General features: G+C 43.5%; 1 protein-coding gene across 2 annotated transcripts in view; it reads left to right on the top strand.

Moving 5' to 3' along the window:
• ITGB4 (integrin subunit beta 4) overlaps positions 1-16,619 on the top strand; it is a 185,265-nt gene that overhangs the window by 94,499 nt on the left and 74,147 nt on the right. For both annotated transcript variants that reach the window (XM_085861673.1, XM_085861666.1), the window contains exons 19-24: positions 580-698; positions 12,209-12,239; positions 14,224-14,403; positions 16,060-16,163; positions 16,263-16,321; positions 16,520-16,543. In XM_085861673.1, the coding sequence (XP_085717799.1) occupies positions 580-698; positions 12,209-12,239; positions 14,224-14,403; positions 16,060-16,163; positions 16,263-16,321; positions 16,520-16,543 (517 nt within the window). The remainder of the gene's footprint in view (positions 1-579; positions 699-12,208; positions 12,240-14,223; positions 14,404-16,059; positions 16,164-16,262; positions 16,322-16,519; positions 16,544-16,619) is intronic.

The raw sequence follows: 16,619 nt of genomic DNA on the forward strand, positions 1-16,619 counted from the left end.
CAGACAGACAGACAGAGAGGGGTGATAACGTAACCTCATTCACCTTCGGTGGCGGAGGTAATGATGTTGATTGAAAAAAAATCATCTAGCTATCACACCTTCAGAGCAACATTTCTTGTAAACACGTGAGTATTGTTCAAAAGATTTCCCTGGTTCTCATGAACAGCGATGAGCGGCTTAAATTATTGTTCATGTTTAGTTCTGCTGACAGCTACATAAATCTGTCCATGACAAAGCACTGGTTCTGGCAGGGAAACTCCAACACCCACCCCCAGCAGAAGGGTAAGGCAATCTTTAACATTCCTCCCAAACAGGATGTGAGGCCATCTTGAGCATTCCTCATCCCCCAACAACAATCAGGACAATAAACAAAGTAATGCTTTGTGTCAAAAAAAAAAGAAGAAAAGAAAAAAAAGAAAGAAAAAGCCCGTGTTTTGTCTAATGTTCATAAATGAGTGCGAAGTAATACACGTAGAGTTCATGTAATTATGTATTCCTCGTCATCCCGGATTTTGTACTGTGTTTGGCATGTTAAATAAAAAAATGAACATGCATTACAGATTGTACTTATCGCTGCAGATTGTCCGGCTGGTAGTTTCTGGTGGTTGCTTCCATTGATCATGTTCCTCATTCCACTGCTGGGCCTGCTCTTCTTCTTATGTTGGAAGTGCTGCGCATCCCCTTCAGTTTGTTGCAAGGTCTGTAGATTCTGACATCACTAAGCGCAACACTGTATGGACCAGAGAACTGTAGTTTTAAGGCACAACTTCCACCATTCACAAAATTAAGGCCGAAAAGATTATTGCCATCATGAAATTTTTAACCATACACAGTTTTAATTTTGATTGGATTCGCACAAGGAGAGAAAGGAAAAAGGACAGTCGTAAATTGATCCTTGTCGCCGCGTCGCATTGTTGAGCGATTCCAATTGCAATGAACCTGCTGATGTGGAAGAAATGTAAATCTTCCCTCGGAGTAGTTCGGTGGATATAAAGCCTTGTTGCTTTGCCTCACCAGTGGTTTTGAAAGCCATGGCCATTCGCAGCAGCTTTTCATTCCCGTGCGTACCATGATGGCGCAACTCTGTTTGTGCTGAAGCTGCTCGCTTTAAACTATCAAGTCTTGGCACGTACTAATGATGGAGAGATTAAATGTACTTTAAAATGACGAATAATAAATATATCAAAAACACTTTCACTGTAACAAGTTGATGGAGGGACTACGGGCACCCAATCAGTGTGACCACTCCTTGGCTTTTTTCACAAGATCTTGGCTATTCATTGTTCACCTTGGCGTCTTGGTTTTCTCAAGGTTTTCTTGGCGTATAGCTTTTCTATTATCATCGCTTTTCCGAAACTTTGTGAATTCTTGGCTTTTTTCATTGGCTCACCTTGGCATTTATGAAAATGAGTGGTCACACTGCACCCAATGTGAACAGCTATATGGCTGCATTCATACCCCTGCCTACCCCCAATGGTGTTTCCATGAATTGGTAAAAAAAAAATCTACATAAGACAGGTGTCCTTCACTAACCTCACTCCAGAGCACACAAAGTAGGACAAGCAGACCATAAACTTCAACAAACACGGGGTCATGTCTCAACCGAATGTGACGTCACACGATGGAAATACAAATGAGAGCAAAACGTACGACGCAATGCCTAACTCCTCGAGTTTACCAAGTTTTGCTCGTCTTTGATCAGTTGTTCTGTTATCGAAATGCAAAATTTAAATTGTGCATGAAGACGTGTAGATGTATCGGCGGACTCGCATCTTTCAACTACATTTTGGTGCACGCTTTTAAATGATGAGTCAAGTACTCCTGAGTGATGAGCAAATTAGTATTTACTTCTTGAACCTTTGATTCTTCAACATTTGTTGTCGTGCACATTGATGGATGGTCAACATGCTTGTAGGAGGAATTGTGTTTGCAAGTGGTGTGGAGTGTTTTTACTCTCGCCAGAGGGTATTGCATTTGCGTCCGTTTGTTACTTGGCGAAATAACTTTCACAAAGTATGTTGATCGGTTCGGTTAGTTTGTTTGTTACTTGGCAAAATAATTTTTTGGCCAAGAATGTTGATTGGGCTGAAAGGTCAACTAAATTTCTGAAATCCTCAATGTTTCATCCGATTGACTTGAAATTTGAAGGGGATTTGATTATCAGGTCAATGAATTCACACAAGGAAACACACACAACCAAATTAGACGCAGGTGGAGGCCATTCAGCCCATCATGTCTGCGCCACATCAACACCACACTAATTTATCAACACAAGGTCAAAAGAAGAAAATGCAAAATGTGTTTGTTTTTTTTGTGTATTTTTTTTGGTAATTTTGTATCCCCACACCCCAGGGGAGGAGGAATGTGCTTGGGTAAAATAAAAAAACACACATCAACTACACAACCCCACTTGACAAGACCCCCACCAACAGTACTCCATACACATGCGCTCAAACTACCTTAAAGTCTGATCAACATCCCCATACCCCTCTATCTCTATAACTTCCAGGTACCTATCTGATTCTAATTTAAACTTGTCTACTTTTTCTGCTGCCACTACCTTTCCAGGGAGACCATTCCATGCATTAACTACTCTCTGAGTAAAAGACCCAAGACCTAACTACCGTCTTAACTCTTTTCTTCTATACTCTCAGGCTATGACCCCTGGTCCTATCACTGTCTACTCTTCTGAATAACTAATTTGCACTTATTTTTATCTATACCTTTCATTATCTTAAACATCTCTATCATATCTCCCCGTAACCACCTCCTTTCTAGTGTATACAGCCCTGTCTCCTTCAGCCGCTCCTCATAGCTGAGTATAGCTAGGCCTGGAATCAATCGAGGAGCCCGACGCTGTGCGACACGCTCCAAAATCACCCCTTGCATCCTGTAATGTCTATTTTCATTGTTCTTTCCCATCCCCAACACCTTACACTTGCTCAGGCTAAATTACATCTGCCAATCTTTTGCCCAATCAATACAAGTATCAATACTTTCCTGTATCTGATCACCACCCCTTCTGCTATCCACCTCACCTCCAAGCTTTGTGTAAACTGCAAATTTGGAAAGCCTACTCTTCATCCCACTATCCAAATAGTTGATGTAAATGATGAATACTAATGGTCCGAGTACTGATCCCTGAGGTACTCCACTACTTACATCCTCCCAGCAAGACATCCTCCCACTCACAGCCACTCTTTGCCTCCTACCACGAAGCCAGTTTGCAGTCCAATTAACTACCTGACCAGCCACTCCACAAGCCCTCACTTTGGCTAACAACCTCCAATGCAGTACCTTATCAAATGCCTTCTTGAAGTCTAGATAGACTATGTCCACTGCCTTTCTCCTCATCCACCCAATCAGACACTGCTTCATCGAACTCTAAACGATTTTTAAAACAGGAACTACCCTTGGTAACCCCACACTGACTACCTTTAATTCGTTTGTATTTGTTTAAATGGTTCCTCATCTGGTCCTCAATTAATGTCTCCAACACCTTCCCCACAACTGAAGTCAAACTAACAGGTCTATAGTTTCCCAATTCTTCTCTGGATCCTTTCTTAAATAGTGGTGTTACATTTGCTACTCTCCAATCCTCCGGTACCTGTCATGACTCCAGGGAACTATTGAAAATATCCGTTAACATCTCACTTACCTGCTCAGCCACCTCCATCAACACTCTCGGTTGGTTACATATTATCTGCACCTTAATCCATCAATACCTTAATCTTCTCTTAGATTACCTAGCTGTTCCTTTACTTCCTCCACTCCAACCTTCCTCCACTCCAAAAAAGCCCTTCCTCACCTCCTCGATAGATGCTCTCAGCTAGTGGCAATTCTCCTGACTGTTCTTGGGTAAAAATTGAAGAAAATACCTGTTTAATAAGCCTGCCATCTCACTTTCATCACTAACCACTCTCCTGGTGCTTTTCCTCAATGGGCCCACACTGGTCCTCACCTGTTCTTTCCCCCTGATATACTTAAAGAAAGCCTTGTTATTATGTTTAATATTCTTATCCATATCCTTCTCATGCTCTCTTTTGGCTTGCTGAGTTATTTTCTCAACTTGCCTCTTTAAATTCAAGCACCAATTATTTTTGAGGTCATCATGGACGAAGGGTCAACAATGTGAGTAGAATTTCTAAAATCCTCAATTTTCATCTGATTGACTTGAAATTTGAACAGGATTTGCGTATTCCATTCCATTGGAACTAAAGTCCGTGCAGAGCATTGGTGCTGCCTTAGTAGTCTCCTTGACTATTGGACACAATCCTGGACGGGTCGCCGTTCCGACACAGGATACCAACAAGCTGGCACTCATTTTGCCGACCTCAGAAGGATGACAAGCAGAGTCAACCCCACTTGGTATTAATTCAACAGCCGAGTGGGATTTGAACGAAGGATTTGAGGATCCCAAGCCCACCACCCTAATCATTAAGCCAACACCAGGCATGATATTTGCATATCAAGTCACTGAATTCAACCACAAATTATTTTTGAGGTCAAAAGGTCAACATAGACCGAATTTCTAAAATTGAGATATCGGCCAAAAAACTATATCCTGTATTTGATGATATCTCAAAATGTTATGGACGAGTTATGACAAAACCAGGTGGATGAGTTGGTTGGGTGACAATAACAAGCCAATTCGATTTTGGTTCAGATCCTATCAGTGAGATACAAAACATAAACTGTTCAGCCTGGCTGAGGTATGCGCTCTACCGAGTGCCGATCTACTTTGTTCTGTTTTGCCAAGGATCGCTCTTTGAGTGATTTTTTTTTTCATTTGTTTGTCTGTCGGCTCACTCGCAGCTCAAACCGCTCAGCTGATCATTCTGAAATTTTTTGCAGATTGTCGGCACCGTCCCTGCGACTGCTCGCGAAAAAGTTTCATAAAAAAAAAAAATCAGCCGATGCGTTATGACGTGCCGTTGCAAAAACGTAAAACAAGTTTATGGCACGGGCTTCTTATAATAACCTGGACCAGCAATGCCATCTACTCGCAGCAGTGAGAACTGAAGTCACCGGAAATGGCTCAGCGGCCATGTTGCATTGCCACTCGCTCGTCGCGCGCAATTCAAAAAAACTGTAGATGCATGAAGAGTTTTTACTATTTTGCCAGTATTTTGAACCGATAAACGTAAAAATGCCACAGTGCGTGGCGTTCGGAAGTCTGGGAAGAGCCCCACATGCACCTTTCATCAGAAAGAATGCGATTATTGATGCTTTTTTTTCTCTTTCAATCATCAATGTCTTTTTAGAGTATTATTTTAAGAAGTTACAATTTAAACGCTAAACGCCAGTATAACAATCTAAATGATGGCAAAATACAGTCGATAATTTGAAAGAAAATGTAAAAAAAACGATATTATCCAGGAATACGCCGGAAATGAGTTTTCCAGGCGTCTAAAATTCAATTTTTTTTCTGGAGATTCATTCCCCCCCATCGACCGCCGTGGCTGCGTAAATAGTTGGGCGGGTAGCTCACAATATTCGTCCATTTGGGGGCACAGGCCCTCCCTATTCCGAGGGTCCTGGCTCCGCGGTCCACCTAACCCGATGTTACCCCCAAAATCATTTTGCTTCCTACGCGCCTTAGGGTTAGGGGGTCGTATCTATCTTGATATCAGTGATCACATGTTTGAGACGGAGGCAGACCGTAATCATGTATTTTCTCTCGTACAGCACATCTCTGAGTGCTATACAAAGACTCGTCTCCACCATGTTGTTCGAACCATGAACACTGGATTGAAAGATAAACCCATCAGGAAAAAATTCAGCAAACTGATCCTATTTGCACATCAATAGTTTACTAACCATTTGCATTGAAGTGTTTCTCCTAGGTTTCAACATGTCTTATGTTTCAACCTACTGCGATTATAATAGTTGATCGTCATCTTCTTTAGGTCAATGCATATTAAACCAGTCTCATTAGTGTGTAGATTATAGATCATGTTTATGAAGGTTGTCCAATGTCTGTTCAATGTTTTCATGATTGATCAATATATTATAGGCCATACAGGGTAGCTTTAAGCTACCCACTATGGCCTATAATATATTGATCAATCATGAAAACATTAATGAGGCTGGTACTGGTTCAATATGCTTCGACCTACTACAGAAAGATACCCTCTATAATATACACATATTAATAGGAGGCCATATGTTAGTCTGTTGATTATAGATCATATTTATTAAGGTTGTCCGATGTCTGTTTAATGTTTTGATGATTGGTCGATATATTATTAATTATAGGCCATAAGGCCTATTATTATAAGGGGTAGCTGAAAGCTACTGCCTTATGGCCTATAATAATACAAATATTATAGGCCAGAGGGGGTTAGCTATACACATTACATTGATTATCATCAACACATTACATTGATTATCATCAGATCATATGACATATGATATGATAATCATTCATGAGAATTGTGACACCTCGTACTCACTCACCTTATTGATTCGTGCTGCAGAGCTTATATTAGCTTGGTAGTGATAATGGGTGGCGGAGACTGTTGTTAGTGAAATGAAAATCCTGTTCTTCTTATTAAGCTGTACAAAAATGTTGTTTCCAGCGAGAAATTCAGGACAGATTAATACATTCAATCTGTGAATTCGGATTGGCAACGCAACATGGCGACTTCAGTCGACCTCTGACTTCAGTCGACAGAGGCCGTTGCTGGTCCAGGTTATTATAAGAAGTCCGTGGTTTATGGTGATAACTGCGGAAGCGGAAGTGGTTTCGACTTCGGGTTGATGCCAAAAATGATCTCTGTTCAATTTCCAACAACTTTCTAATTTGAACTTATGACGTAAAACCAACAGATATCCTAAGCGTATGGACTTGAAAGTTTACCTGTAATCATAATGTTTATAACACATTTTGGCTGATATCTTGGAAACTAAGGGTGCTGGATCAAAAATAACAATATTTTCCACCCCATGAGGTCAGTGTACTAAAAAGTGATTTTATGCCCCTTGCTATTATCAATGCATGTACTCTTGTCTCATCAATTTACATATTACACATGTCCACCATCCATCCATCCATTGGGACCATACTCTGTGCAGAGCGTTGGTGCTGCCGAAGCAGTTTCCCTGGGCTATTGGACACAAGTATGATTTGAACTCAGGACCCTCGGATCCCAAGCCCACCACTCTAGCCATTAAGCCAACACCAGGCATACATGTACACAATGTTGTACTAATTTGGCCTATTTAGTGATTGGGTCATAGCGTGATCATGATTGATCTCTTATGGTTGCTGTGGTTGTACAGGTGTGACATCTGGTTACAGCTCATGCAACGCGATGTCCAGGTTCCATCGCATAGTGGAACCGGGACTGGGTCTCTCAGCTCGAAAACGGCATATTATTAATTCATTGTTTTCCCGTAACCTGACTCTTGTCAGGTCAGGTTCGATCTGTGACCTGCTACAGGTACCATGTAAACCTGTACTAACCTGTTCCATGGTCGGGTTGTCGGCGACTAAACCGTCTCCCCCACCAGGTTTTCTGGTGAGGAGGGTGTTTGGATATGGACACCCAGCAGGATTAAAAACAAAACCTGTCAAAGGGCGGAGGAGCTCCTTGTGAGCCAACGGCCATCCATATCTAGTGCCCAACTGTGTCTGCGGACGTCCTCCTGCAGTTGGGTTACTTCTTATTAGGAGGTTGGTGGCAGGATTTGCACTCCAGCCACCGTAAAACGCTTCATTCCGCAAAACGCAAAAACGCAAAAAAATCTGAAAACCCACTCCGTGGGAGTACCTCCTGTGCAGCTTCCCTTCGCAGGGCAGCTCACCGGATGATGGGATTGGGGCAAAGCCTTCGGGACCCCCAATCTTTGATAGGAGGGAAACCACGGGGTAACATCCCTGGGTCAGATTGCGGGAGAGTGTGTCGGAGTGGTGCTGAGGTGTCGTCCACCAGACGGCGGTCTCCTTGGGTTAACCTGAGGCGGTCCCTTCGGGTGGGTGCCTGGAATGTCCTATCCCTAAGAGAGGATGATCACCTGTCTCTGTTATCATCTGAGCTCAAGCGTTTGGACATCGGGATTGCAGCTCTCTCTGAGGTTCGGAGACCGGATTGCGGCGAGATAATGGTGGGTGGTTACACCTACTATTGGTCTGGTCGCTCTGATGGTTACCATACCCAAGGAGTTGCTGTAGCTGTGTCCAATAAGCTGACCCCAATGATAATTGAGGTAACACCGGTCAACGAGCGTATTATGAGATTAAGGATTCGTCACTCCTTAGGTGTCATTTCCCTGGTCTCTATTTATGCTCCGACTGAGGCGAGTGATCTCACCGTGAAGGATGCATTCTACGCCACACTCGAGTCTGTGGTTGATCAGTGCCCCAGACGAGATACACTTCTAGTCTTGGGGGATTTCAATGCATCGACTGGAACTGATAGGGATGGTTATGAGGTGTGTGTTGGTCCCCATGGGTCAGGAACTATGAACCAGAATAGCACTAAGTTCCTTGACTTTGCAAGAAGTCATGGACTTAGGGTGGCTGGTTCATGGTTTCAGCGCCCACAAGCTCATCGCTGGACTTGGTATTCCAACGCTGGCGGTGTGGCAAAGGAGATTGACCATGTCCTCATTGACGGTCGTTGGAGGATGATCCAGAACTGCAGGGTCTACCGGAGTGCTCAGTTCCTCAATACTGACCACAGGCTTGTTGTAGCAACTCTAAAGCTGCACCTTAAATCCTGGAGAATGGTACCATCCCAGCCTAGGCTGGATGTTGCCAAGCTCAGGGATGAGAGAGTAGCTGAGGAGTTTGCGAACAGGCTGAGTGGACACTTGGGCGGTCTGGGTGCTTTGGGGGGTCCTGAAGAGTTGTGGAGCACCTTCAAGACCACCGTCCTTGATGTTGCCGGTGGATGCCTTGGAGTTCACCGCAGGGCAAAGAAGAATTTTGTCTCTCAAGGGACACTGGATACCATTGACCAGAGTCGCAGGGCCAGGCTGAATGGCAGAGCTGAGCTGTTCAGGGAGCTGAGGCGTAAAACTGTACGTGCACTGAGGGTGGACAAGGAGGCCTATGTGCGAGGAATCTGTGAGGGGGTAGAGCATCACCTGTGGACAGGTGATTCTCGTCCCGCTTACAGGGGAATTCGCGCATTACGTTCATCCAAGCCCATCCCTCGGAGCAATGCAGTTCGAGCAGAGAGTGGTAGGCTCTTGACAGAGGAGTCTGAAGTGAAGGCCCGCTGGGCCGGTTACTTTGAGCGGTTGTACCAGGCTGATCCCCCAGCTGTCGAGTTGGACGTCAAGGGTGTTACAATCCCTGTTGCTGACCCTCGAATCAACTGTGGTCCACCTTCGCTTGTGGAAACACGGGCTGCGGTGAACCAGTTGAAACGGGGCAAAGCTCCAGGGATCTGTGGCATCCATGCTGAACTTCTCAAGGCTGGTGGAAATGCTGCACTCGCGTCGTTGCATGCAGTTTTGTGCTCTGCCTGGAACACAGGCATCATCCCAACTGACTGGAAGAGGGGCCTTGTTGTCCCTCTCTGGAAAGGGAAGGGTGATCGCCAAGACTGCAACAACTACCGAGGGGTGACGCTGCTCTCAGTGCCGGGCAAGGTCTTTGCTCGGATAATTCTTGATAGGGTTCGCCACCATCTGCTTGAGCACCAGCGTCCAGAGCAGTCAGGCTTTACACCAAAGAGGTCAACGATTGACCGTATCCTTGCTCTTCGTGTCCTCACTGAACGCAGACGAGAGTTTCGGCAGGGGCTGCTTGCAGCCTATGTTGATCTCTGTAAAGCGTTCGATTCAGTGAATCGGGATGTCCTCTGGAGGATTCTTGGTCTTCGTGGGGTGCCACCGAAACTGATCGATCTGATGTCTGAACTCTACTCTGGTACTGAGAGTGCTGTGAAGTGTGGTGGTACCGCCTCTGACTTATTTCCAGTTGTTACTGGAGTTCGTCAGGGATGTGTACTTGCCCCCACACTTTTCAGCACTTGTATGGACTGGATTTTTGGGAGGATGTCGGAGAGATCAAGTTGCGGTGCATCGTTTGGCAATGTCAAGATCTCGGACCTTGATTTTGCAGATGATGCAGTCATCTTTGCGGAGACTTTAGACATCCTCTTGGGGGCCCTCGAGGTGCTGAATGAGGAGTCGGAGCCGTTGGGATTACGGATTTCTTGGGTCAAAACAAAGATCCAGGCTTTCGGTGACATCTTGGATGCTGCTGTCCTGTCTGTGTCTGTTTGTGGTGAGGATGTTGAGGTCGTGGATAGATTCACTTACCTTGGCAGTGATATTCATGTCTCCGCAGGTTGTGAGCCGGAGGTCAATAGACGTCTGGGTCGGGCCTGGGGAGTCATGGATTCACTGGATCATGGGGTGTGGCGCTGCCGGTACCTGTGCGGGAGGACGAAAGTCCGAGTCTTCAGGTCCTTGGTACTTCCAGTCTTGCTCTATGGGTGCGAGACTTGGACTTTGACCAAGGATCTGAGACGGAGACTTAATTCCTTTGGTACCAGGTCTCTTCGGAGAATCCTTGGCTATCGCTGGTCGGATTTTGTGTCCAACGAGCGGTTGCTGAGAGAGACTCGGATGAGATTTGTTACCTGCATAGTCCGTGAGCGTCAGCTGCGGCTGTATGGACATGTGGCTCGTTTTCCTGACGCTGATCCTGCTCACCAGATTCTCTCAGCGAGGGAGTCTCATGAGTGGAGGAGGCCAGTGGGCCGACCACGTGCCTCATGGTTGCAGCAGGTTGACCATCATCTCAAGGAGATGGGGATGGGCCTGGCATCTGCCTGGGGGATGGCCAGACGGAGGCCCCCGGAGTACCGGCGGAAAGTGGACGCAGCGACGCGCTGTTCTGGCACATGCTCCCATACCTGACCTGAACCTGGGGAATGGAGACTCACTTTTCTCTGATTTTGGTCAACTGGCAATCCACAGGTAACTTGAGTCCCTCTTTGCCTCTCATTTTCCCAGCCCTTAGACAGCGGAGGATATGCTGCAACGGTGTTTGATTAGTAATGTTTCGCCAATTGTCGCTCTATGAGTGATTTCAAATTAGTTTGTTCATTTGTGTGTCTGGCACATAATGTTCTCACATCGGCCATAAACGCCACCAGGTGGTGGCCAGTATTACGTGTTGTCCTTTTTTGAACTGAGTACGTCTATAAAGTATGTATAATGAAAATGCAAGTAGGTCGATAAAGTACGTTCTCCTATAATGTGAATATGTCTATAAAGGATGTCCTATTAAAATGTGACTACATCTATATATAGGATGTTGTGTTAGGAACCTGTTTTTTTTTTTTAAATATACAATACGTACTATTAGAACGTGCGTACGTTCATAAAATATACTGTTGGAACATGAGTATGTCTATTAAATAGATACGATTGTAACGTAAATCGATGCAACAAAACTGAAAATATCTGTTTGTCTGCTCTATCAATTGATCATCTACACACCTTCAAAAGCACACCGGCACACAAACACCATGTAAAATGCACTACATGCACTACAAGTCCTCGTGAGGGTCTGCAATCTCTGATTGCTTTTTCTAGTCTTTGAAATGTAATACTAACCGTTAAATAACCTTCACAACGTTTCTCTGCATTTCGTCTTCTTTTCATGTAAAATGGGAAAATTTGTAGCTTCCGTTGCTATTCCTCATGACGACTTCACACAACAACGATGTACATTGATGTGGATTTAGGTTTTGCACGGACGACGCCGACTCATTCATTGTGGGATTTCAAGTTGATTTATGGCACAAGGATTTGGCAGATTTTTTTTTTTTTCTTGGTTGCCTCAGCATTTCCACATCTAGACTTATGGTCTGCAGTAAATTTTACAGATCTTCAATTTTTCAGAACTTTGTTTTAAACTCTAAAAACACAGCAAAATGCTGTGGATGTTGCCATACATAAACTGCAAGGAGGGTGTTATGTTCAGAATATAATATGGGACGAGAACCCCGTATCCGGAATTAACAGAGCAACAAACTATTTTAATGAAATCTTTGACAAAAGCAATTATTCACCAAATAAATACCAAAAGCAGTTAACAATGTGACAATTTCAGCATGCTCTTGTTAAACTCATCGTTTGTTGTTTTGAGGGTTTAAATTAACAATTGATTTTGCTTTGTTCTCAACATCATGTTGAATTTTTTTTTTTATAAATCTAATTTATTTATCTTTTCTTACAGGGCTACCACAAGGTTCCACCAATATTGAAAGGTTTGTTGTGTTTATTTTTTTTTTAATGCACAAGGAGTAGAGGGAGGGGGAATTAGGGGAAAGATCAGAAATTGGGTTTGGTGGGAAGGGAGAGCGAGAAGTACATACATTGAAATGACTCGTATTAATGTACTGCACTAAATTAATTGGGAAAGCCAGACATCAACGCATGATGCCATTTTGTTGACAGCATTGTAAGCCAGTTACTTCATCATGCTAGTTGTATAATATGTGTCCAGAAAGACAACCATGGCTAAATGTGCATGTTGAGCACTCAATGTTTATTAACAAATGTAATATTTCTTAGCATATTGAATACAAATGGAACAAGAAGCGAATACTTTGATATCGCGCGGCTGGGAGCAGCAAAAGGTTAAGAATGATGAAACAATTTTGCAGTTATAAAATTTAAATGTAGACACGGTGAATTAGCATGCATGATGGGAAGAGTTGTGACGTTGGACAAATTTCTATTTATAGCCCTCAGATCAAAGGGACGTACGCGGCCATAAGTGTGACAGAAGACACAGGACAGAATAGCCAATTATATAACAGCGCGATGTCACCGCGCTGTAACAATTGTATAGGATGTGAATAAAAGCGATGGCGTCACACACCAGATTTAATCACAGACGGGAAAGCGACAAAACAGCTGTTGGTGGGCGAGCGGGACGATGGGGAGATGAACAGGCGGTGATGGCACATAGCAGGATTCAGGGACGATGAACGAGGCGAGGCACGACAAAAACACACAGAGGCAGGCAGATGATCTCCTCAGAAGCCTCAGAGCAACAAATTCTCTCTCTCTCTCTCTCTCTCTCTCTCTCTCTCTCTCTCTCTCTCTCTCTCTCTCTCTCTCTCTCTCTCTCTCTCTCTCTCTCTCTCTCTCTCTCTCTCTCTCTCTTCTCTCTGTCTGTCTGTCTGTCTCTCTCCTCTGTCTGTCTCTCTCTGTCTCTGTCTGTCTCTCTCTGTCTCTCTCTCTCTCTCTCTGTCTGTCTCTCTCTGTGCCTGTCTCTCTCTGTGTCTGTCTCTCTCTGTGTCTATCTCTCTGTCTGTCTCTCTATCTGTCTGTCTCTCTCTATCTGTCTGTCTCTCTCTATCTGTCTGTCTCTCTCTATCTGTCTGTCTCTCTCTATCTGTCTGTCTCTCTCTATCTGTCTGTCTCTCTCTATCTGTCTGTCTCTCTCTATCTGTCTGTCTCTCTCTATCTGTCTCTCTCTGTCTCTCTCTCTGTCTGTCTGTCTCTCTCTCTCTCTCTCTCTCTCTCTCTCTCTCTCTCTCTCTCTCTCTCTCTCTCTCTCTCTCTCTCTCTCTCTCTCTGTCCTCAGATCTCTATGGTCCTTCTTTTTAGGCTCTCCTCGGTCACTAACTCACTTGATTTGTCTCCCGCTCTGTTCTCCTCAGATTTACCTCAACCATCTTTTCTCCTCAGAACTCGCACGATCCCTCCCGCGCTTGTCAGCTCCTCCCTCTTCTCCCCGGGCAACACCCCACCCCCCGAAGGTGTCCGTCATGCCGCCCCTGGAGGCGTTCATAGCTCCACTCCTCTCTTTCTTTCTTGCCAAGTCTCCTGGCATCCCCAGTGGAGGTTTACAGAGAAGTTATACACACAATTTCCTTTTCCATAATCCCTAACTAATTATTACCATGCACCACCCTCTGTATGGTGCACATTCAAACAAAACATTCCTTAAGCTGACGTGTCCTTACTTATTACATCAACATTGGCTAACTACTCATACGTGGACCATGCGATTCTATACATTCCGATCTGCTTTATGGAATACGTAGCCCCTCCACTCCCCCCACAAATGTAACAATATATTGCATTCCGTCTCGTGAGCTGGCTGGTGGCAGAGGGCTTGCCAATTCGAATTTTCGCCAATTTGTATGATCTCTGTGACGTATTTACTCAAACTGGTGGGCATATACTGCAGAACATTATGCTGGTATTTTTTAAAATGCAAACAATTTTTGTTGACAGGACGAACAGTTGGCTTCAAGAAGGATAGTTACATCTTCAACCAAAAACAATTGACGACAGACTACGTTGACACACCACTCGATCGTGATGGCCCATTGGACGGCCCTGATGTCGTGGAATGGAATGTCACAGATAATGTTCAATCGCAATATCAACCTCAACCTAAAAATGAAGAGATTGGTAGGTTTACATGACTTGATCATCATCGATGAACCTTCCCCCCCCCCCCCCAATTCCCCCTTTCCTGGGATTCAGAACTATTACCTGTTATTCACTGATAAGCATTTCTTGTCACCATCTTGGTGGTAAATTGGCAGAAAAGGGTTTTGACTGTTTATAAGTGCGCTCACAAAACAAAAGCATCACATTCCCTTAACTGAGGGTGGAAGTTGAAGCATTTTCCTTGATTCATAACGCACCAGTTAGGCAGACTATTTGTTATGTAGGTTTAACTTTAGGAATCAATTAATTAGTTCATTAAGAATTACTATAGCAGGCACTCCTGCCCGAGTACCCTTCTCAGTTTTTCAGAGCTTGTGCTGGAGTATTTGCACCGGAGCAAGGTGAGAGCACGCACTCATCCGCTGACCCAGTGTGGCCAGTTATCGGAGCTTTGAACCAGCGAAAAAGCCGGGTTTGGAACCTCTGCGTTGGCTCCATTACAATAAGATTCTCAAAAATATCTCCATCTATCATGGCGACTTAAAGTTTGGGTTCATCGAGAACAGTTAAATCAGTAAATATATTCTTGATCAATCATTTGATGCTTTAATTTCACAAATATATATACAGGGGGCTGCAAAAGTAGGTATACAGTAATGAAAATCAAAACGTATTTTATTGATTATACAAGCATATCAATAATAACATACCAATAATAACATATCAATCATAAACATATCAACAATAAACATATTAATCCCTCAAATGTTTTATATTTTTAGAATTAAATGAATTATAGTATTAAATGAATCCGAGCACCACTATTGTAATACTGGTATAATCCTTACTGTATACCTACTTTTGCAGCCCCCATGTTACACGCACACACACACACACACACACACACACACACACACACACACACACACACACACACACACACACACACACACACACACACACACACACACCCCTTATTATTGACGAGATCATCAGCTGACCATTATTCCGTCATCGAGATAGTTATCCAGTAATTTTCTGAAAGGTGTTTCCATCATGGTTACACCTATTCTGGCTGGTCATTGAACTAATGGAAGAAACTGTCAAACTATTGTTTGCAACACCCAATGAGCATCAATTATTATGCCATTCTTCGGATGGACATTCTCCTATCATTAATTGCTAGTGGATGTCTAATATCTCACGGTTCCTTTTAACAGAGAATATGTGAATTATCGCCGACATGGTCACAAAATTTCAAACCTGGCAAAATTCTAAATCCCATACCTAACCAAGAGAGGGCTCTGCATGAGTAGCACAGCTTCACTCAGTGGAACCGTGCACACTCAGGTGCTGCAGATGAATGAATGAATTAATTGATTAATATGTCACTTTTTGAACTATTCATGTCAAGACAAAGTTTCATTTGGATCCAATCATGAGTTGGAATGTCTCTTTTACTTGATGACATCTTTGATTGTGCATTTTGTTATTAAGCCAGAAACTTACTCGCTTGTAATGACGTCATTAGATGTATATATATAAATATTTTTTTCTTTTTTCTTTGCTGTGGATTTGACGTCTGTCATCTAAATGAAGGATCAAATCTGTTTTTGCTCTTTTTTTAACCTGTGCTATATCCTGATTGGTTTCTTGATTCTGTTGTTCTCACAGTGCACCACGGAATTACAATCCGTCTTATGGAGCTCATGCGTGACAGTTTCACACAGCCTGAGAGTTACGAGTACAAAGCCCTGGTTAAGGAAGTGGAGGAAAACGTATGTTTGCTCTGCAATCTCCGAAGCTATAAACAAAACTTCACCAAATTGTATTTTCATTTGTGAGACTCATTGAAACCATGTTCTTCCCACCCCCAGCTTAACGGTGCTTATTTGGACATCGTCGGAACGCACAGCGTGCAAAACACTGTGCTCAGGTGTGCTCATGACCAAATACCTTTACCCGGTTGTCCTGCTTTTGCAAGTCTTTATCATCATGCATTCCGTTTTATGAATCGCTGTTCTACTTGATTGATTTGTTGACTTTAAGACCCATGTACGATGAATTTTGTGTTTTTGCCACTCCTGAACCATGCTGTCAACTTGTTTGTTTCCTCGTTTTGTTTTGTTTACAGGACTCAGCCAAACTCTGGAAAAAGGTAAAAGGTTGCATTTTTACACAACTTTGGTTAACACAACCTGCATAATATATATATATATATATATATTTTTTTT

This window comes from Eptatretus burgeri, chromosome 2, assembly GCF_056783735.1.
Source record: "Eptatretus burgeri isolate ZD-2024b chromosome 2, Ebu_testis_v1, whole genome shotgun sequence".
Taxonomy (NCBI): domain Eukaryota; kingdom Metazoa; phylum Chordata; class Myxini; order Myxiniformes; family Myxinidae; genus Eptatretus; species Eptatretus burgeri.